This window comes from Wyeomyia smithii, chromosome 2, assembly GCF_029784165.1.
Source record: "Wyeomyia smithii strain HCP4-BCI-WySm-NY-G18 chromosome 2, ASM2978416v1, whole genome shotgun sequence".
NCBI lineage: Eukaryota > Metazoa > Arthropoda > Insecta > Diptera > Culicidae > Wyeomyia > Wyeomyia smithii.
The window spans coordinates 166,674,727-166,699,324 of NC_073695.1; the positions used below are offsets into that span (position 1 = coordinate 166,674,727).

A 24,598-nucleotide genomic window follows, 5' to 3' on the forward strand; every position below is an offset into this window, starting at 1 on the left:
GAATTCAACAAATAAACCAAATTCATTCAATTAAACCACAATGCCTATTAATGTTGTCTTCATACATTCAAGAAATGGTCATCCTGTATCAGAGCATTTCGTAAAGAAATAATTTTCAAACCAATGAAAGAGTACAATAGTACAGTACTTTTCAGGGAATTGTGATTGTGACACGGTGTTGGCAGGAGGGACGAGGATTCTTCAAGACTCCTTCCTCTTGACAAAATAAGTCCTTCTTATAATAAAACTGATCAGAGTAATATCCCAAGTAATACACGTTGTTATAAAATAGTTGACGTTACCTATTCCATGACATCTCTATCACCAGAAAAGCGTAAAAATTGAAGGCTACTAGAACAAGTAGGGAAACTGTGGATAAAATGCCCAATGCTCACTCTTTTAAAGTAATTCAGAAGTTGATCGATTCTATTTTACGTTATTAACACGTGTAGTTCATATAAACTTTTTAAATTGCGTGAATCCCACAAAAATTGAAATACATATATGTTTTGTGTCCTATTTCTTGCATTTCATACCACTGTATCCGTAAGGCATTACGCCACCAAAACACAATACCACGTACCTGGAAACTGCTCTTCCTATGAACAATAGTGTTGGTATTCAGGAGCCAACATAAAATTACCTGATCGAATTATTATTCGAATTTTTTGAACGATTTTCACCAACAAGTTCAGGCGAAATACGCCATGAGAAGCACGAATTCACAAAACAAAACGCAGTACAGTGCAAACAATATTTTCCAGTAATATGCTTCTGCAACATTTGAATTTAAATTTATTTATACGAAATATTTGCTTTAAAGTTGTAACTATTGATGAAACGCAAAGACCTGTTTTGTATCATCATCGGACCAGCATTGAACCATGATCGGACCAGCCTACTTCTGAGACATCACCGTTTCACTTTAATTATGCTTTATATACCCAACGAAGGTTTCACGTTTTATTCATTGAGACAGAATATAAATAATGAAGTTTATTTTTTATAGAATGAAACCTCTCAAAAACGACGTAAGGTTCGCCAATAAGAGCAAAACCGTGTAAAACTTCACTACAAACAGCCCCCTACGCTTCAACTAGGGTAAATATAACTCAGTGTCATGCTTATTTGAGAAGCACTGTTCCCCGCGAATTTTCGACCAATTTACGAGAGAGTGATAAATTGAAATGTATACAATGTAGATTTATAATTGTGAATGTTTGGTTTGGTGACAAAGGTTTCTACAAAAATATTTATGACATAGCACCGATAACTTTCTTCAATGTACCTAAAACTTAGATTGAAATTTTGAGAAGTATGAAATAATAGCTTTTATTCTTTCAAACTACTTTATCAAAAAGATGCGATAAACACTAACAATTCAGTTTTGAAAAAATGACAGATATTACTTCCGTGAGAGATAGCAAATCTCATTAAATTGAAATCGCCAGTTAATTTTCAATAAATCAATTTTCAATAAATACATACATGTCAGCGACACAAACTATTCTAACACACAGTGAGAAAATTTGGCTCGTGTTGGTAAAATGTCAATAAACGTTTTATATTTTGAGTGTAATCATACTTCGATATACGGCAACTTAATTTTTTTGTCGTTACGTTATAACGAAGCAGGAAAAAATTTTTTTTTCATTAATGTTTCAGTTGTTCCAGTAGAATTCTTGACGGTTGCTCAAAGGTGCGCAAAAACTTATTTCCCTTACCTAGCAGTATATATAAAACTGTCTTATGCCTCTTTATGACAATTTTCGTAGACAAACGCAACCAGTCACAAAATATTGAAAAAAAGTCAACTTCAGCCCATTTTATGGTACTTATTAGACCAGAACTTACTAAAAACAATTATTCGGAACATTATACACCCCAAAAATAATTGTTGTACTTTAATTTTAAGGTATTTAAAAAAGTTGCGTTATAGAGAGGTAAAAGATACGTTATAACGAGTTACGTTATATCGAGGTTGCCTCATATAAAGGTATATGTTGTTCAACACGAATATTGGTGTTTATTGCGGGAGTCACTTCACGGTGAAAACAGAGTGAAGTTAATGCACACACGTAGGTAAAACATAGGTTGTGAAATCTTGGTTATTCTGGGTGTCATATCAATAAAATGAAAACGGATCCAGTGACGTTTTGCGTGGAATTTTTCCACGACCATTTTGAACCGGTTAAATGATTCCACGAAGGTGAGAAAGGCTTAAAAATCGATTGATTTGTGATCTAATTATATATATATATATATATATATATATATATATATATATATATATATATATATATATATATATATATATATATATATATATATATATATATAAATAGAGTCTCAAATTGACCGCTTTGAGTCTCACTTTTCCGACTAATGACGAAAGGCTCAGGTCATGCAATTGTCGATATGGAAATTCTTGTTGATACCAAATATCTTAGACTTACGTAAAACGCCGGGATCTTTTGTTTTCTCGAAAAAAAAACTTGGGAAACTCAACTTTCTGGGACTTAAAAACTTTTGTGCTGGGAAACCACTTGTCACTTTCTTATTTTCACTTTACTGTCAATCTCACTTCACGGAGCTAATTTTTGTCACTTCGCTTTAGATGGAATCGGAAATAGGTCTCAAAAAATGAAGTGAGCGTGGAAGTGAAATATATTTCACCGTGAAATAACTCCCGTAATAAGTATCATTGGCTGAAAATCGCACTTCAGGCATAAAAGTTAGAGCATTGCAATATTCGGAAATTTGTAGTACTACTTGGGGACTACAAGTTTGTCATACATCACTTCTCAAAATTGTGCTGGTGGAGTGACCTATGGGTAAAACGAAACTCCAACCGAAAAAACACCCAGAAATTAAATAAGCAAACTTGCCGTATTGGAAACTTAAATATAATTCATAAAGTTTTCGCAATAATATGAAAAATATTTGAAAATATTTTTAGAAACACGTAAATATTCAGAATTATCTTGTTCATGAAGCCCAAACCAAACACCATGCATGTAAAGCCCAACACGCGAAGTGGAAAATCGCTTGAAGTCTCAGAAGCACACTGGTCCGATTATGAAATATTTTTTGGTCCGATCATAATTCACCCTGGTCGGATCATGATACAAATTGATGTATCAATTTGTGTAAACATAGATAATTAGATAAAACGATATATTCAAATGAATTTACGTCTGATTTGTTATGAATTATTATATCTATAAACTAAACAGATAGACTTTTCCGATAAATGTATTTTATTTATGATTACATGTAATAATAATGGTAAAAATGTGACATAGCGAAGTGGAAAATCGCTTGAAGTCTCAGAAGCACACTGGTCCGATTATGATATATTTTTTGGTCCGATCATAATTCACCCTGGTCGGATCATGATACAAATTGATGTATCAATTTGTGTAAACATAGATAATTAGATAAAACGATATATTCAAATGAATTTACGTCTGATTTGTTATGAATTATTATATTTATAAACTAGACAGATAGACTTTTCCGATAAATGTATTTTATTTATGATTACATGTAATAATAATGGTAAAAATGTGACATGAAAAGCGCTGTACCTTGAAAATAGTCTAAATTGGCCGGATCATGATACATTACCATAATAATGAATCAAATTGGCACTAATGAAAAAGGTTGTCAATCTAGTTGCACTGCGCATATCAGCACATTCGCACATGCGCTGGTTAACAGTTGACATAGCAACACATTCGTGTTTGCGCTGGTCAACAGTTGTAAAAACCTCTGTGAAACGTAGTGTTGTTTTGATTCTGCATTGCTCCGGAAAAACCTTCTAAGATGCCTCAGATCCGGAAAAAATCGAATTAAAGACTATCCAGGTGATTCTGGATCATTCTGGTTGTGTGATTATCTAAGAAAGGCAGCGTTTTTTACCTCTTCCTTGTGGCGCTTGCTGACCCTTTGTTGTGTGGCATTTTGTACACGCATAGGCGCATTTTACCCCAAATGGAACTGGAAACAAAATTCCGATGACCTTTTCTAATTTCACGATCCCGACGTATTCAATATTCAATATTCAATGATTTTTAAGACTCTAAATGAACGTATTTATTAGAAACTGGTTTATCTTCAATTTCGTGTATTTTGTGACTTACAATCTGCATTGACGAGTTCCTAATGTTGGATTCTTTTTAACGTGGTCATATTTCCCCCAGTTTCCCTACCGATACTATATGAAGTATTACATAACTGCATGAGAGCAAGCTCACTTGATAGAATGAAGTGACAAACTACATCTCGAGTTCTTATACGGCAATGCGCAAATCTGTTGATATGTCAACTATTAATCAGCCCAGCGCATGCGCAAATGTGTTGTTATGCGCAGTGCTGCTAGATCGACTATCGTCTTTATCAGTAGAATTTTTAATTGATTATAAAATATAACAAAAAATAATATTCAACCTATCAAAAAGAGTTGTTTCTTTCATTTGAATATTGAAATTGTTTTTGCATAGTTTCAACGCTATCTGGACCATCTTACAGAACTAGAAACGTCGTTAGATATACGATAGCAAAAATTGGAATGGTATTGGTTGCACTGCAAGCGTTTTGTTTATCTTCTGATGGCGCATTTTGACCCGCTTCGAATAAATATAGAAATTATTTGAAAATAATTAAAATTTTTATTTGATCCAGTAATTCTACGTTGGTTGTTGAACGCTACGACCTTTGTCCTAAGGAAAAGCACTTAACAGGACTACGCACGTTAATGTTAGATGGTGTAACGAAAAGACAGTGAGGATATTGAACTCATGTTATTAAAAATATCTCCAAAACCAGAAAAAGAGCTTATTTTCGAAATGCGGTTGTATTAAAATCTAAATACATCGGTTTACGAGTAATTTTGAGTTTTTAGTTTGAATTTTTTAATATTAAGAAAAATACACGTTTCTCTCAAATTGTCCGTGGTTATCCAGCAAAAACCATTATTTCATTGAAATGTATGATTAGGAGCTGCTTAGCTTTGACGCTTCGACGTTGAACTGAATAAATCATGGGTCTAGAAAAGCCTTCCATCTGTGGAAAATAACCAGTTTGCTAAGCGAAATACGTGTGAAAATTTCTTAAAAATCAAGAATGTTCGATATTCGACCATTTGGGGCAATTTTGCTCATATACCATTTTGTTCCTTGGAATGTCCTTTACCCAGAAGGACCATTTCCAGGAAATTAACAGGTGCTGAAAAAAGTGACAGTTAATATTTAGACGGTTGTTTTAGCGGTTAGCATTAAAGAATTCGGAATTTGAATCAAATTCGAATTGTAAATTCTCCATATTTTCATATACAAAACATGTTTAAATCTATATACATATCACTTTATTGCAACAAAAATAAAATAACCAACATGCTAAACCCGTAACATCGACGATAAAATTCATTTTTCGTCGATTTTTTAGTGCAAGATAGCTTAAGCACAGACTAACAGACGTTACACTGGGGCCTAGCTCCATCGCCACAAAAAAAAAAACGATCATTTCAAACATCTCATCGAAGAACAGTCATCGCGCGAAAACGTCGTGTGGGGCGCTGTCATGCAATCTCATACATATTTTGTAGTTCCTCATTTGACAGTAACGCTGGCGCTGATGTCGAAATACATGACGCAGCACGAGCACGACAGCAGATGGTGCTAGTGTTACCTACAGTACTGGTATCATCCGAACGATGATTTCATGGAAAATTTCTTCAAAGTGTTATGTCTGTTAGTCTGTTGCTTAAGTATTCGAAATTAAATGCCTTTTTTTGTTTTGTTTTGTTTTATTTACACTTGTCACTCTGAAGACGAACGCACTATGCTTTTTAGTTTCAATCACCATATAGTTCTTATATTGCACTAGCTTTCTCAAGACATGCAGCTATGCACGTTAATGGCTCCTCTACAAATTGAAGTACTACCAACATCACCCTTGTTTGGTGATGGCCCTTGAGTGTTTCTTTACTGAATCACCCAGTTTACTTCTTAGCATTGAAAAAAAAAATCGAATGAAAATAGATGTTTCATCATCGTTACATAATTAAGTAGGAATTTCAGTTGTTCACTCTGGCAGCTATCTACATGGTAAAACCAAAGACACCAGCACGAAATTCAATTTCATTGTTATTTTACCTGAATGTGGAATATCATTTGTTCGCTACGGAGTGCAATCGAAAAGTGACTGGCAAGAGTGAGAATATGCCAGATACGAAGGGTACTATAATATATTTATTTTACACCAACATTTCCACACAGTGAAGCGACAGCAATGTTTGCCGCTGTCATTTTATGCACGAGTCGTCTTCGTTCTCACGTTCTCACACAGCATACCTACTTTGTAAGAGCAAATGATGGATGGGGAGATATGCAGAAATAATAAATAATAATAAAAAGATGTGTGGCACACACTTTGAAATACAGTCGAAATCATCAATAAATTTATTAATTACATATCAACTTCTAATTAGAGTCAACCAATTTTTCAAATTTTCTCGGCAGTGGCTTAACGGGTTTAGTTTGAATGCCACATTTTTAAGCTTCCAAATATTCTCTTTACTTAGAATGTTGGTTTTGATTTGTTGGTAAAATGCGAAAGTGGGGTGATTTCCCACAAGATCTAATAAGAAGCCTGCTCAAGGCATGATAAAACGCCAATGATGGTCTACTTTTTGATAAAGGTTTGACAACTTAAGCAACTCGTTTGAAAGCTGATTCTTACAAATGGGCTGAGACTGAAATTAAAAGCAAACAATAATTACAGAAAAATGGTTGCGTATTTGAAACATATCGGAATTTGGTGTTTTCTGGTAAGCTTATTGAGAGTACTGTTGTCTGTATGCATTTAAAATTTTTATCGTGATCTTTGGAAATGAAATTTTTAATTTTCTGAAGCATTCTACTTTTTTAGAAAACTCAATTCAACAAAATTCGGAAGCATAAACAAAATTAAAATAAATCGCATAAAAAAAATCATTTGAAACTTCACGTGCAGCTATAGAACAATGTTTCCACAACAGTATTGAAACAATATTTTTTATGCGGTGAATAAGGACGTTTTTTTATGCGGTGATTGATAAACGTAACTTTTCTAAACATACAATTCTTTCCAACCGCTATCCTTCGCAGGACTGGCCTAGTAGTGACTTTTCCTTCGTAAAACTGGCTCAAATAGTAAGTTTTTGACGCAACACTTATGTAATGCGTTGAAATTCATTCCAAGGATTGGAAAAACTAAATGACTGTAAATCTTGTCGGATGTGGTCTTTTTTCTTATACTGCTCGAAAAAACCGCACAAATAAAATAGCCACATAAAAAAAGTCGCAAAAAAAATTTCGTACAAAAAAAAACGTCGCACAAAAACAGGTTTGACTGTACACTAAAGTCGCTTTTTACGCGGGGGATACGTGCCGCGTTGAAAAACCGCGTAAATTCCGGAATCCGCGTTAATTGCCGAATCCGCGTAAAAAACCGCGTGAATTCCGCAATCCGCATGAACAGTAACCGAAATCCGCGCAAAAAAAATACCGCGTGAATTCCGGAACCCGCGCAAAAAAAATACCGCGTAAATTCCGTAATCCGCGTAAAAAACCGCGTAAATTCCAGAATCCGCGTAAAAAGCGCGTGAACTCCGGAATCCGTATAAAAAAAACACTTAAATTCCGGTATCCGCGTAAAAAAACACGCGTGAACTCTGCAATACGAGTGAAGAGAAACCGAAATCCGCGCAAAAAAATACCGTAAATTCCGGAATTCGCGTAAAAAATGCATGAATTCCGGAATCCGCGTAAAAAACGCGTAAATTCCGGAATCCGTGAAGAAAACGCGTAAATTTCGGAATCCGCGTGAAAAACCACGTAAATTCTGGAACTCGGGGTAAAAAAACTGCATAAATTCCGGAATCCGCGTCAAAAAACCCGCCTAAAAAGCGACCTTAGTGTATCTACATATATATGTATATACATAACCATGCGTTTCCATTAAAACGTTGCTGTAGTGCTTGATGGAGATGCATTTGATATAAGTTAAGGTAACAGGCACCGTCAGTAACTAGAGCTAACGACGATCATTGCATGTCAATGTGAAGGTTAGCCACGTGTTTTAGCTTTTATTCACTTTTCTGGCATTAAAGATCTTTAAAACACCGATCAAAAATATTCACAACAAAAAGTACCTGTTATGCCATCATCTCAACGCTTCGCATGGAAAAAATCACAATTAAAGCAAAGCCTTGGTGCTACATTCCGTATCGGAATTCGACCTTCTGTTTTACTATACACAGACTTCGCAGCCGACTGTTAAGTGTACAGGACAATTGCGGGGCTAGCGCTACGATCCTACTGACACTAACAGTCTCTCCCGAGCCGGGACTCGAACATACGACGACTGGCTTGTTAGGCCAGCATCGTACCATGAGACCAGCTGGGAAAAAATCACAATATTTTTCGCAAAAAGCGATCCGAAACTAAACATTTTGCGGAGAAAAAAATAAATGAAAGCCTGTTTTTTTGCACGTTATACTAAGAACGATGCACTGTTCTCAAATAGTTTCGTACCATGAATAAAAAATAAATTGTTTTTGTCTACTTTGTACTAAATTTTAATGTTGCACAGAATTAAATATTTTGACTGGCAACTTTATGAGCTTATTAATTAATAGAAAACATATACTTCCAAATCTTAGTCAAACGAGAAAAAATACCGATTGGCGTAATTACGAAGTTTCTCACTGAACAGAAATTCCTTAGAACAATAACGAACTCGTGGTTTGATGCAGGCTTGCAGTCGAGTTTATTCCATTACACACAGTAACAGTGTCTAGCACAAATATTGACAAATGTTGATGACTGTGTATGAATCTGTGTAAATTAGTGTGAATGTTTCTTTGACCCTTGAAAGCAGAAAAAATTCTAACCCAAGAATAAAAATATAAAATATTTTCGTCGAAATTTGACATTTATTTGAAAAATTGTCTGGGGAATCGAAAAAAATAAACTAATCTATAGGGTGTTTCATGAGCGGGGGCCTAGCGTGGTTGGTAACGTCTTCGCCAACCACGCTCGACGCCTGGGTTCGAATCCCACCGCCGACATAGGTGTCGATGGATGTGAGGTGGCGTGATCCACTCACAACCAACCCAACTGGTCTAGATTCAATCCTAGCCGACACCGGGAAATTTTCTGAGGCGAAAAATCTCTGGGATCACGCCTTCCATCGCATGAGGAAGTAAAGCCGTTGGCGCCGGTCCGTTAATAAACGGGGTGGGTGTCGGTGATTGGCACAACACTTATATATATATATATATATATATATATATATATATATATATATATATATATATATATATATATATATATATATATATATATATATATATATATATATATATATATATATATATATATATATATATATATATATATAAATGTATATATATATATATATATATATATATATATATATATATATTTTTTTTTTTTTATTCTCGCTTATTTTCCGTCGGTCTATTTCCGCCACTGTTGTGGCCAATTACCGACGCCCAGGGAGGCGACTCCACACCCAGGTCCCTAACTCACGACCCGTTTATTAACGGACCGGCGCCAACGGCTTTACTTCCTCATGCGATGGAAGGCGTGATCCCAGAGATTTTTCGCCTCAGAAAATCTCCCGGTGTCGGCTAGGATTGAATATCTAGACCAGTTGGGTTGGTTGTGAGTGGATCACGCCACCTCACAACCATCGACACCTATGTCGGCGGTGGGATTCGAACCCAGGCATCGAGCGTGGTTGGCGGAGACGTTACCAACCACACTAGGCCCCCGCTCTCTATATATATATATATATATATATATATATATATATATATATATATATATATACATATATATAAATATTTTTTTTTTTATTTTTTTTTTTTTGTTTCAGGTGGAGGGGAAATTTGCATCCAAACCCCTGAGGTGACCAACCTCAGGGAGTGTGGGGTTGGTTTGAATCAGTGACCGGACCCACTAAAACCCCTCCAGTCTCCAGCCCATAATACTCCCCGGGACCACCGCTAGGTATTGCTTCGGGGAGCGGCTTTTGTGCTCTGTGCACCCTCTTGGTTCTATAGATCTCTTTGCTAACTTAGCTAACTAACTTGGAGACTGGCCGTTAGCTAACACTGGCGTGTCGGTGGTCAACCTGTCGCCTGTTTTGCAATTCTAAAACTATTTGAGAGGCGGCTGTACAAACCGCCCTCCAAATGTTTGGGTCTTTACACATCCTCCGAACTAGGTTGTCCGGAGTGGTGTCTGGCCCGCTCACTACCATCATGTCGCTCCGCGCATGCACAAAACGAGGGCACACGAAGAAGACATGCTCAGCAGTTTCTTCCGCATCCGCGCACTCGGGACACATGGGGGACCCCGCATGCCCGAATCTGTGTAGATACTGCATGAAGCAACCATGACCTGACAGAATCTGTGTCAAGTGGAAGTTAACTTCTCCATGGCGCCTCCCGACCCATCCGGATACGTCCGGAATAAGTCGATGCGTCCATCTACCCTTTGCGGAATTGGACCATTCCTGCTGCCATCTGATCATCGAGAATGACCTTCTGGTGCCTCGTATACCCCTTGTGTCACGTTGATCGAAACATTCTACGTCCTCCTTAATGGCTATGCTGATAGGCATCATGCCGGACAGGACGCAGATTGCGTCGTATGACACTGTACGGTACGCGCTCACAACCCTCAGGCACATGAGCCTGTAGGTACTTTCCAGTTTTCGACGATGACTGTTGGTACCTAACGCTTTGGACCACGCTGGCCCACCATACCTAAGTATGGACGAAACCACGCTGGCAAGAAGTTTACGCTTGCTGCCATATACCGCTGAGCTATTGGACATCAATCGAGATAGTCCTGCAGCGGCCGTTGAAGCCCTCTTACAGGCATAGTCGACGTGACTCTTAAATGTGAGCTTATCGTCAACCATAACCCCCAAGAGCTTCAAGGAACGCCTTGAGGTAATGGTGCAGTCACCGACTCTGACCACCGCCTGTTGCTCTAATTTGCGGTTGTTCACAACCGTAACCTCCGTTTTATGGTGCGCTAACTCCAGTTTCCTAGAGTGCAACCAGTCTTCGACCTTGCGTATGCAGTGCGCGGCCGTCAACTCGACCTCTTCGATCGACTCGCCGTAGACCTCTAGCGTGATGTCGTCTGCGAAACCGACGATCACAACCCCTACAGGGAACTTTAGTTTCAACACCCCGTCATACATGACATTCCACAACACCGGGCCCAGGATGGAACCTTGCGGTACCCCTGCGGTGATTGGGACGCACTTCTGACCCTCCTCCGTGTTGTAAACTAGTACCCGATTCTGGAAATAATTTTCCAAAATCTTGTACAACGACACCGGTACGTGGATGCTCCTAAGCGCGAGCGCTATGGTGTCCCAACTGGCGCTATTGAATGCATTCTTCACGTCAAGCGTGACGATTGCGCAATAGCGAGTGCCCCAACTCTTACGCTGGAGTGCTACCTCTGCCGTCTTGGTGACAGAGAGAATAGCTTCCAGCGTGGATCTACCTTTCCAGAAGCCGAACTGGTTACTTGCCAGACCGTTTACACCCTCTGTGTACTTCACCAGTCTGTTGAGGATAATCCTCTCAAGCACCTTGCCCGTAGTGTCCAGCAGACAGATAGGTCTGTATGCCGATGGGTCCCCTGGCGGTTTCCCAGCCTTCGGCAACAGCACCAATCTCTGTCGCTTCCACCTGTCCGGAAAGAGGCAGTCATCCAGGCACTTCTGCATGACTGCTCGAAATAGATCGGGGGCCACTTTCATGGCCGTCCTGATGGCCATGTTCGGGATTCCATCCGGTCCCGGTGCCTTGCTCACCTTTAGGGAGTTGGCGATCACGATGAGTTCCTCATTCGTAACCCTTACCTCCTCCACAACCTCTGCACGGCTGCCGTCTCTCACGGATTGGATGCCCGGCAGGTTGGCCGACCATCCCTGGTCTGTGTCTGAGATACTGGAACGTCGGACGTGAGACTCAGCAACCGGAGGCCAAGGATTTGGCTCGTGTCGTGGAAAGAGTCCCTCGATGATACGCTCCAGCATCGCTGGTGATCGCTCTGCAGGCGCCAACACGCCTTTGGTCTTCGCCATTACGACTCTGTAGGCGTTGCCCCACGGATTCGTATTGGCACTCGCGCATAGCCTATCGAAGCAGGCCCTTTTGCTCGCCTTTATCGCACTTTTAAGCGCCGATCTTGCAGATCCGAATACTACACGGCGCTCTACCCTCTGTGCATCGGTACGTGCACGTTGCAACATCCGTCTTGCACGGAGGCACGCGCTACGGAGGTCCGCTATCGCGTCGGTCCACCAGTATACCGGTGACTTACCATTCCTAGGTTGGCGGGTCCTAGGCATGGTGGCGTCGCACGCCCGCGATAATGTGGCAACTAATTGGTCAGCACTCGGGCGGAGCCAACTGCCCCCCTCGCGCTCTCTTCTCATTGCTTCTGCAAATACCTCGGCATCGAAATGCGATGTCTTCCACCCGCGGACGGTCGGAGTATTGGCTCTACCCGTCGCCTGCCGCCTCACGTTCTGGACTACGCTATAGCAGACCGACTGGTGGTCACTATAGGTGTAGCCATCGTCTACCCTCCAGTTCACGATCAGTCCTGGGCTGGAGAACGTCACGTCGATGATCGACTCCGCACCATTTCTGCTGAATGTACACTTGGTTCCAACGTTGGCCAGATCTAGGTTGAGCTTTGCCAAAGCTTCCAACAAGATCTGACCCCTCCGGTTCGTGCGGCGGCTTCCCCACTCAACAGCCCAAGCGTTGAAGTCGCCCGCCACTACTAAGGGTGTTAGTCCCGTCAGCTCCATAGATAACAAATCGACCATCTGGGTGAACCTTTCGATAGACCAACGCGGCGGAGCATAACAACTGCAGTAGAACACTCCGTCCACCTTGGCAACCGCGTATCCTTCATTTGAGGTTGACACAACCTCCTGAACCGGAAACTTGCTGGTCGTGCATATGGCCGCCGTACTGGACTTATCTGCAACCCAATTACCGTTTCCGGGAGGAATGCAGTAGGGGTCCGATACGATTGCGATGTCCGACCGCGACTCAGACGCTGCTTGGTATAGCAGCTGCTGTGCCGCATAGCAATGGTTCAGGTTCAATTGTGTCACCCTCACGCCCGTGGTTTCGTGGCCGCCTTACCGGCTGGGCACCGTGGGCCTCCCATAAAGTGCTTGGCGTCCCGTTTTCCAGTACATACCAAGCACTTGGGAGGCTCCCCGCAGTCTTTAGCTTTATGGCCAGCACCACCACAACGCCTACATAACTGGCTCCTATCGGGCCCCTTGCAGGTCCAGGACTTGTGTCCTCCCTCGAAACACCTGAAGCAAACGTCCGGCTGCTGGAGTATGCTCAGGGGACATACTGACCAGCCAACCTTAAGTTTGGCTGTCTTCAGGGCCAGAGTTGCATCGGCCGATGCAAGCCGGAAAGTGGCCACCTGGGTCCCCGCTGGACCCTTTCGGAGGCGAATTACCTCAGTGGCTACTTCCACTCCGCACTTCTCCTTGAGGGCCTGTGCAATATCGCACCTCTCGGTGATTTCATCCAGGTTTTTGAGCTGGAGAGTCACCTCTGAGGTGAGTGCCCGAATTTGCACATCTTTCCCGAGGACCTGCTCGGCTACCGTCTTGTAGGCAGCGCCCTTGTTTTTAGCATCCTTACGGAGCTCAAGGATCATCTCGCCGGTGCGAGAACGACGGATGGTCCGCACATCCGCTCCCAGATCCTTGAGCTGGGTTTCGCCTCTCATTTTCTTCAAGACTTCGGCGTACTTGGACCCCTCCGTCTTGAGTATGAGGGCGTCGCCCCTGCTTCGCGCCTTCTTTCCCATTTTAGGACGATCTGTCGCCTTCTCGTCGTTGCGCTTGCTGTCTTTTTGGCGCTTCCTTCCTCCCACGGTAACCCAAGGGTTTCCCGTAGCTGCCACTTCGGCAGACTTTTCGGCGGACTTGGAGGCCGTTGGTGTGCTATCTCGCGGGCTTAGCACAACCAACCGTTTCTTGCTGTTCTCGGGGGCTTCCCCCGGAGACTGCCTTGCTCTTTTTGCGGCTGACCCGGAGGCGCAAACCGCTGCAAACATGCAGGTGTCCGTTTGGACCGACTTCGTCGCCCTTCCGGTCACCTCCGTTGCATTCTTCTCTGCAGCCACCGCTCTTGCCTTGAGCTCGGCGTGCTCCTTCTTCGCAGCATCGACGGAGGACCGAAGCATGTAGAGAGCCTGCTTCAGGTACTTCGTCGTGTTGGTGCGACTTTTCGCAAACTCGATTATGGCATCGAGCTGCTCCGACAGCGCTACTACCTTCGGTAGCGTGTCTCGCTGTCTTCCGACCGCCTTTATCAACAGTGGACCAGTCACTGCGATGTATTGCGTCGATCCGGTAGGCGTACTGCCTTTGCCGTCTTCGCAGGCGTCCTTTACTGCATCCATCTCCGCCTTTCTCGGCGGAGACCTCTGGATGCCTCCTCGTGCAAACGGGTTTTTCAACCCATCTGCGCCCAATTGTTGATCTTCATTATTACTGTTCATTTTTGTTAAGTGGGTCCCCCTTCCAGCCGCTATCCTTATCCATACTGGAGTGGTCGCCTATCTGGTCCCATGGTAGTCTATGCCGAAGCAGTGAGGCCATGGCTAGGGGCGGCTGCCATAGCGCCTTATGAGCAACTATGACACCCCCGACCGGCGCAAGTCAGGAAAGGACATCTGATCCCACTCCTGCCCGGTTCCCACCGGGCAATGAATTTGGAACGTACTGGAAGGCCTGCCAGGTTTTACGGGACGGAGACCCCTGCACCGGTTGTTGTCTCGCCGTTTCAGGCCGTTGTCACACGACCTTACTAAGGGAGCTCGGCGCAGGTGCCAGCCCAGAATCGTGGTACGAAAACGAAATCCGACTCTTATCATATGGCGTTGCGACCAGTTACCGTAATTGGGAACTTACTGGCATCAATCCCAATGGGCGAATTAGTGCATTTGGGTGGTGGGAGCGGCACTATTCGCTCCGTCAGAGCTGCTTCCGGATAATGTGGCTTTTGTGAGAATTCGGCGGCCCAATGCCTGAGTCTCACCACAACCTAGGCTAGCTCTCGCTGATGGTCCGGGACTTGCAGTTGCTTGCAGTGAGCACTTCCGTGGCCTACGGTAATCGCCAAATACCGACCCGTGGTGGCACACAGCTCTGCCAAATATATATATGGTGGAACTAGACCGACGGCAAATAAGCGAGAATAAAAAAAATAGGGTGTTTCGTGTCTTGAACCCTTCAAAACGGTAATATACGGTTTATATTATGATTTTCGCATAGTTATTATAAGTTGAAGTACAGTGCTATATTTTTGCTCGACAGGTTCCTTTATTACCGTAAAGTAAAAGTTTTTGAAAATTGATTTTTTTTAAATATGACATATTTTTAGCCATTCTTTTCAAGAAAGCGGAACTAAGACCCTAAGGTTAAATAAATGAATATCAAGACGAATGTTATTACTTACATTAGTTCTGATATTTATTTATTCAACCTTAGAAAATTATATATATAATGATCGATTTTCCAGAAGCAAGTTTTTTTGGCTCTTTTTGGGACCCCAAACAACTTTAAACTTACTTAAAGTCGATTGGTTTTGTCTCCGCTTGGCACATTGCATTTCAAATTTGTATGAAAATTTATATAGGAAAACCTACTTTTTGCATTTACCTTTCTAGAAAGCTCGATAATCTAATAATCTAATAATGCACTACATTATGTTAAAGTATAGTATTTTAGATGCCTAACAACTTTGCAGAAGACACTGAAAAGCTAGGATGTATCTAAGAAGAGCTATAGCTGTTCAAAGTTGAGTATGTCGATTCAAATACAGAAAGTTATGTTTTCTGCCAACATTACCAATGTACGGGCATCAGTAGGATTCTAATCAGAAGTAACCATCGTAACGAGTTTATACACTCAGCTGGATCAAGCAAACAAATTTAGGTCAATATTCTAGGCGTAGGTAGAATTTATAACGTGTCACAGAGGTTACTTCTGATGGAAATCTGACTGACGCCGGTACACTGGCAGTGTTGGCAGAAAACATGATTTGCAACAAAAATTTCGACATAATCAACTTTTAACAGCTCTAGTATTTTTTTTGGAACACCTTAGCTCTTTATTGTTTTCGGCCAAGTTGTTAGGCATCAAAAAACCTACCATTTGAAGTCATGAAACCTATGGTTTGAGCCATTTTGGGCTCTTTAGAATGGAAAATCCAAAAAAGTTGGTTTTTCCATACAAATCTCCATATAAATTTATATGCAATGCGCCAAGCGGAGACAAAACCAATCGACTTTCGATAAATTTAGGATTATTTGGGGCCCCAAATAGAACAAAAAAACTTGGTTCTGGATTTCTGCTATTAGTTTCGTTTTTTCTATATTACGATACCATATTACGATTTATATATATATATATATATATATATATATATATATATATATATATATATATATATATATATATATATATATATATATATATATATATATATATATATATATATATATATATATATATATATATATATAATGTTTTAAAGCCATGCTGTTGTAATAAAAGATATATGAAATATTGAATTGCCTTTAAGATTCTTTTTTATTTTTACTTATTGCTCTCCACAGTGCCAAGAACCGAGCTTATTGGGGATTCCGACCGATACGTGAAGGCGGGTAGTGCCGTCATACTGCGTTGCGTCGTCCGCGGTGCTCTGGAGCCACCATCCTATATCATTTGGTACCACGGTACCCAACAGATTTTCACTGAAAATCGACGGGGCTGGAAAACACAGCTGGATCGAGGCGCACCGGACCTAGACGGTGACATCCACAGCACTGTAAGAAAAGCATTGTGTTTAAAGCCGCTTCGCAGTTTTTTTTTTTTTTCTTTTTACTCCCTCCATTGTAAAAGTTTGCTTGCTGCTTCCAGATTTATAGTCATAATCATTCTTCATTTAATATGCCGCTTTGCCAAAATGTTCCATCTATTCAAAATTTTCACCGAAACTTTATAAGCTTTGCCTTAATGCAAATAGTTTTTTTTTTCTAGTAGTTTCCCCATTCTTGCACAAATTTCATTTCTTCCGATTTTCCTTCCATCAGTAGAGCAACCAAAGCCCACTCGTCGTCCGTATATGCAAAGTATAGAGCAGATGCAATGAGATCTATGTAAGAATTCTCAATCATTTCCTTTAACCGAACGAAAGCGAAGCAATTCTTCTCAATTCCATGGGTACAAAAAATGTGAGAAAATGAATGCTGGGAAATGCTGGATTTGTCACATCTTGTGTGCATAAGTAAGGCAATCAAGTAGTGGTTTCTGGTCGTGCATCGATGGTGCTTTAAAGTAGACTGAAGCTGGTATGCATGCATATCAGATAAAAGTGGAAATTTGTATTCCTGCATGCTTATCCGATCAAATAATCTTGAATGAATATTCTAACAATTCGTGTGTAACAGCAATAAATATATGCGATTGAATTCGATTGTACTGCTTATTTCATTTTCACTCATTACAAATGCAAAAGCATTTCACGAATTTGTATAAAATTTTAACATAATACAACTTACTATTAGGACAGCAGAAGTTACAAATCCTGTCAATAATTGTTCCATAAAAAATGCTATCTCACGTATCTGGAAATAAAAATATGTTAAAAACACGTTGATCTTTTCAGAACTCGCACCTCAGTTGCAGTTGCAGACCATGTCAATGAGAATTTCCAACTCAGTGAAAACGTGTTAGGTTGAAATGGTCCTAAAAGTCCAGTGGTCACATATTTTCCGGTGGTCAGTTTAGTTGTATCTTTATATGCATAAAGAGCGATATTGTTTTCACTCTAAGAGCTTATATACTAAACTAACACCAGTACGTATTCAAAGCTTCATTAGAATCCTTTCTGACAAACCTAACTTAATGGAAAACTAATACTAATACCCAACGGACAGGAAAACAAGGAATAATAATCAGACATAATAAGGATGCATTATATCAACGTCGCGAAAAATGTGCTTCACTCAAGACAGAATTTTTCAAACTCAATCAGAACATTTTCCCACGGCCGCCATTCCTGTTCACTTGCCGGTTCGAAAGTCAGTATGTGAAAGCTTTACGACGTCACATTGCATCGTTGCTCTCGCTCCCAATAAGCCAAATCCTGGCAGTGTCAACAGATAGCAAACAATTTTGTGACAGCCTTTGGGACGCACAGTAGCTCTTCTATTTTTCAGTCACTTCAGGGCGCTTTATTCTTGCTTCGGGGAGTCACATTTTACCATCTATCTGTGCCGTGTACACTGTGAACGTTTTTTAGGCTGATATTTCTAAAGCTAATGCCGCTGCGTAACAGGGAGAAATAATATTGCAATAATATAAACTATTTTGTGCACTACAATCATTTACACCGACGGACACAAAAAATAGATCTATTCACTATATTTTTTGAAATCTTCCATTGCTGCCGTTAATCTGCGATGTTTTGCCTGTGGTGTCACAATTTCCTACATCACGTTCCCTTCTATTACAAATCAAGCGCCCGTTCACCGTCATAGAAACACGCTTGATTTAGCTTGGCAAGAGTATTCATATTCAATAACTTTCGATTCAATGTCTGTTTTTCCTACGATGCTTCGCTCTCAGTTCTTTTAGTTCGCATCAATTGAAAAAGTAATATATCGAACTGGTATGTCGAGCACAATTTATGTTCACTTTTTCCCTTGCTCTGTGAGTGTCGATTTATGCTTTTTTGTTCTCACTCTACCATTCTACGCCAGAATGCATTCGATCTCTTTCAGAAGACGATTTTTTTTCATATACTATCTGGTTTTTCATCTCTTTCTGTCTTCCCCGAAACATCTGCAATCCTACAGATTGGCTCATTGATCATTGAATCGACAAGGAAAAAAGATTCCGGGAACTACTCCTGCAGCCCATCGAACAGTCCACCGATTACTGTCTCGCTGCATGTCATAAACGGTAAGTCGAGATTGCAAGCACTAAGCTTACAAGGCCGGTAAATTGCTGCCCGAATCTGATACCTAGCCTGAACTAAGGCGTTGCATGCTAGAGCTCTTACGAAGCCATTTATCTGTTCGAATGGGCTGCACCCACCAACCTACTCAGGTGACAGACAAAAAAAGAATATGCAGCCAATCGAGAACATTTAAATTGAAGTAGCGATTCTTCAGGAAAATAATGTGCCAACGATTTCGTTAAGAGGTTCTTGCTGCCATTTACAATACAATCTATCTATTTTCAAAATGTTGAATTTTTCAATGTCGAATATTTCACAACAGCAATTTTTCTTTTTTAAATAATTCGTATCTTTATCAGGTGAATCCTCTGCTTCAGCTGTAACATCATCTGCCGGTTCACTATTCGATGGTAAGTATTTTGAGTACATTCATTATCACGAACGTGATTATTTTAGTAGTTTATTTCTTAGTTACACCATATGAAGATTTTCTACCATATTTTTATGTTACCGTGTTATTTACTACTCATTCTCTCGTAATTCTGTTCTAACGTTTCTCAAATGTATGTTGCGGTTCAGTTGTCCAAAATATATTGAAAACAATAAAGTTATTTTAAAACAATTTGTTTATTTCGTGCCAAATCATACATACCCTCACGGCATCCAGTAAAACTTAAGCTCTATTGGTGATATATTTTTGTAACAACTTTATTCTAGACTTTTTTTTAAATAAATCTAAATATATAAATTAGGGAGAGAGACAGAAATGTGCGAACCTCCATAACTTGGCAATGAATTTTGCGATTTGTATGCAATTCGCTTTGTTTTGTTCGTCTTTATACAAGGAATTTTTGTACGGAGGGAAAAACTCGAAAATATTAAAGAAAAAACTTTGAGGAGAAAAATAGTGTTTCTACAGAGAGCATCCGTGAGAAGAGATAGACATACATAGCACAGTCTTAGAAGGCATTGACAAATTTTCAGTTGTTTGTTTGCCAGTTGACAACTACTGCTAATAATTCAATAAAACGTGAATCATAGTGTATTGTACGGTGAAGAATTAAAACGGGTTTTGTTTACCAATTGCAAGTTCATTTTTCATTTAGGGGGATAGGGGCATAATGAGCACCCTAACTTCTTTGCTGATTTAAGCATGGAAAACGACAAGAAATTTAAGCTGTCTTCAGTGCAAAACTTGAATTAACTATCTATAATTGAAGGTACCGTCTGACGGGGTGAGATTGTGCCAAAAAAGGATTCGTTTTTGTTTCTTAGCTTGCAATGCACACATTTAGGCACTGAGTTTGATCCAAATCACGTCAATGCACACTTAAATGTTTAGTTAACGACTGCCGCAAAAATGGTTAAGTTACAATAAACTATAATTTTGCAAAAGTTGAATTAATTACCTGTTGAAGAACAGTAGTGTATCTACGAATAATTCACATGAATAACATGAAAAAACAGTAAGCATAGGGACGATCATAAACAACGTGGACTATTAAAAGGCTGTAGGGGGTTGACCAGAAACTACGTTTCATATGAATTATAGAAAATAGTATGACTGGATCAAATCGATATCTGGAGTAACCAGTTATGAGAACGTGGCTTTTAGACAGTCTCTATACACATAGTGGCGTCTCCAGGTAGCTTAGAAAGAGAAAACGTTAGAACATAAAGCCTGAGAAGACTTTTCGTTTCAATGATTATGTGTCATTGACCACTGTATATTTCATTGGAAATCTTAATACCGCTGGAAACGTACCTTCAACCCTCCTTCCTCGTTTTAAAAGTCGTCAGTTTATATCGAATAGGTGTACAAAATTTTGTTACATTCCATAAGCAATATCAGTCATTGTAAATTTCCACCTAACAGTTGTTAGCTTACTGTTCTCAAGCTTTAAGTCATTATTTCAAATAATTCTATAGCTAGACAACATACTTTATGTAAACGATGCATGTATTTTGGTGTATACTGATATAATTTTGTCGTGAATGTGAATTCCGCACATTGTACCGTTCATTATAGCTTGGCACAATCTCACCCCAGAAGGGCGCGAAAAAAGTACAGTTTGGAAAAACATTATTTTCTGAGCCAACACAGGTTCAATGCATAATATTTCCTCACCACATTGGAGACGACATCCTAACGTACTAAATGAGCAGTAAGTTGATGTGATTTCTTGATCGGGTTGTTTTCCCTGGGACATTTTTGGATAACGTTATTTGCGCACGTTTTTCACCCTGTACTTTGAAATATTATTTAAGTGGAACAGTTCACTGATATTATCTATATTCCATTAAAATTTGTGAATAAATATGGCACGTTTCATAAAGTATTGAATTTGAGGTATTAGGTTCAAGAAATCTTAAGTAATTTAACATACAAACATTTCCCGTTTTGGCTCAATCTCACCCCCGTGGCTTAATCTCACCCCGGCAGACGGTACACTATTCACAAATTGAAAAGTTTATCGTATAGTGGTGAAAAACACAAATTAGATTCATGTATCAAAAACTAGCAATCAGTCGACGTGTGGGGCACAATGAGCACCCCACTGGGGCATAATGAGCACCCACGGGGTATAATGAGCACTCTTATAGAACATATCTTGAAACTGTATAGAAGAACAACTAATCGGGCAACGTTTGTCGCGAGATGTCGTGATACTTGGCGGCTTGTTTCGTGAATGTCCCGTCGCGGCTCATGGTGGCCAATTCTGCCTGCAGTCCCTTTTCTGATCGATTCGGTCTCAAAGATTTTCTAATAGGGGAGGAGTACCAGTTATGGCAGTACCTAAAAAATGTACCAGTTATGGCATGAACCAGTTATGGCCTATGGAGTTTAAATGGACTATTGCCATAACTGGTACCATTGCGCTTATGCGATATAGCCATAACTGGTACACTTGCCATAACTGGCTCACCTACCCTATATGTTCGCACCATCACTGTAAACAAACACTGACTATGGAAACAGACAAACTCACAAGTCTACCGAGATGAATTTCAGGTAAGTTTATGTGACAAGGTGTGCTCATTTCACCCCACCTAAAAGTGACCATTTCGCCCCTATCGAATTAGTTTAAGTTAACATGAGATTTTAGCACTAATTATAGCTTAAGATCAAAACTTTAATGATGGTGAAATTTGGGGTACAACCCATACCTCATATTGATGTGTCTACATACTTTATTGAGCCATTTAAACGACCGTAGAAGCTTATTTTGCAATGCGCAAAATAATCCGCGAACCAAGTTGATTTTTTCATTATTTTTCCATATTTTAAACAGACAAACCACTTTTGATCTACATAAAGAGATACTGTAGTAACTACGGAAGAGTTCCACATACCATATTGTATTAAAAAATGCGTAGTTTCACATAAAAGAGGGGTGCCCATTTCGCCCCGTGTGCTCATTATGCCCTTAATCCCCCTAATTGTTAATATTTCGGTGAGAGAGACGAAGGGAGAACAAGACTGGTTGTGAAGGAACAATACTTAAAGGAAAATTCAACGGCGAGGAAGTGCTGATACCAAGAATTCCCCTAATTTCCACAGATTGTCCATTAGAATTCAAACGTGAACAAATTCCTGTACGCCCTGCATTCAATATGTTCATCAACAAATTACAAGGGCAATCTTTGGAAGTGTGCGGAATTAATCTTAAATTCCCATGTTTTTCGCAAGGTCAATAGAGTACCAATGAAAACACAGTGCAACAAAAATTGACTTTTTTTCTGCCTTGGTTTCTATATATTTTTTTGTGTATTTTGATGTAAAACCAAATTTCCCCAAGTTTGAACAAATTCCAACTTAAGGAGCAACAATGGCGCCATTTTAAATTTCTGAGATTTTGGAAATTTTCGATGTTTTTTCGACGCCATTTTATTGTAAGACCAAATATCAAAATTTCAAGAGTTTATCCACATATTAGCATCCTCTTACCCATCTTTTAAGGTAAAAACAGATCTTAAAACGGATAAAAACTGAGCTCAAAACGGTGATTCTACGAAAACGGTTTTGGCATGGTTTTAGTATATTTCACAGAGCGAAATAATATGGAGTATGTATGAACATGATGGTAATGCGCTAATATATAAAAGTGGTAGTTGAATAATTTCTTATATTGAGTAAAAAAATCTCAGGAATCGATTGGTAGGTGTCTGTTCCACATAAAATGTCAACAACATATCAGTTCTACCCCAATTCTCCTACAATACTAAAATAGGTTCTTCTCGACGTTAGATTAACTTATTTAAAATCTGTTTAATGTAATATCAAGAGTGTAAACGTTACTCAAAGATACAATAACAATTTTTCTTTACATGATCCTCCCCCTTCTGCGGGGAGAGGGTTGCATTCTTGGCCAGGACCGGTTAAAACATGAAGATCTCGCTTCAGCTATGAGACAGAGTCATCGCGTCTTCGATAAACTTAAATGCGACCCTCTCCCCGCAAAAAAGAGAGGACTATGTGAAGACGAATTGTTATTGTATCTTTGAGTATCGCTTACACTCTTGATATTACATTAAACAGATTTCAAATAAGTTAATTCAACGTCGAGATAAATCTAGTAGTACTGTAGGGGAATTGGGGAAAAATCGACACGTTGCGTAGATCAGACACCTACCAATCGATTTCTGAGACTTTTTCACTTAATATAAGGTATAATTTAACTAACATATAAAATATAATTTAACTACCACTTTTAGATATTAGCGCATTACCATTAATGCTCAGGCATACTCGATATTATTTTGCTTTGTGAAATATACTAAAACCATGCCAAAACCGTTTTCGTAAAATCCCCTTTTTGAGCTCCGTTTTTTGTCCGATTTAAGATCTGTTTCTTTAAAGATTAGTAAGAAGATGCTAATATATGGACAAACTTTTAGAATTTTGATATTTGGTCTTAAAACAAAATGGCGTCGAAAAAACATCGAAAATTTCCGATTTCTCAAAAATTCAAAATGGCGCCATTGTTGCCCCTTAAGTTGAAATATGTTTAAACTCGGGGAAATTTATTTTCGCATCATACTTCATCAAAAAATTATACATAGGAGCCAAGGTAAAAAACTTGTTGCACTGTGAAATCGATTTTTCGAATATCGTTTAGCGGTAGAGCTCAAAAGTTTCGTCTCCTAGAAAAAAGTACCCATGCAAAATTTCAGCTCGATCGGACATCGGCAGGGCCGGCGGTTGATGTGGGTAGTATGGGTAGTAGTACCCACTCGGAAAATATTCCTGTGGGTACTTACCCACACGGAATTATAGGACAAAACCAAGAAATATGTAATGTTTTCTATGTTCGAAACTTAAAATTGTAACCCTTAAAATTGTAACCATCCCTATTTCTTACTACCCACAACAACATAAACTTTATAGAGGGAAAACATTAGTATGAATCTTATGTTTTTATATCATATGTTATCATATGTTATCAACATTTGGAAAAAAAAAAACAAATGTTATTA

At 39.6% G+C, this 24,598-nt stretch overlaps 1 protein-coding gene across 3 annotated transcripts in view; it reads left to right on the forward strand.

The window, feature by feature from the left end:
* Positions 1 to 24,598, forward strand: part of LOC129725986 (zwei Ig domain protein zig-8-like) — a 291,521-nt gene that overhangs the window by 263,834 nt on the left and 3,089 nt on the right. For all 3 annotated transcript variants that reach the window (XM_055682494.1, XM_055682496.1, XM_055682497.1), the window contains 3 exons: positions 16,773 to 16,984; positions 19,017 to 19,122; positions 19,480 to 19,530. In XM_055682494.1, coding sequence (XP_055538469.1) covers positions 16,773 to 16,984; positions 19,017 to 19,122; positions 19,480 to 19,530 — 369 coding nt within the window. The remainder of the gene's footprint in view (positions 1 to 16,772; positions 16,985 to 19,016; positions 19,123 to 19,479; positions 19,531 to 24,598) is intronic.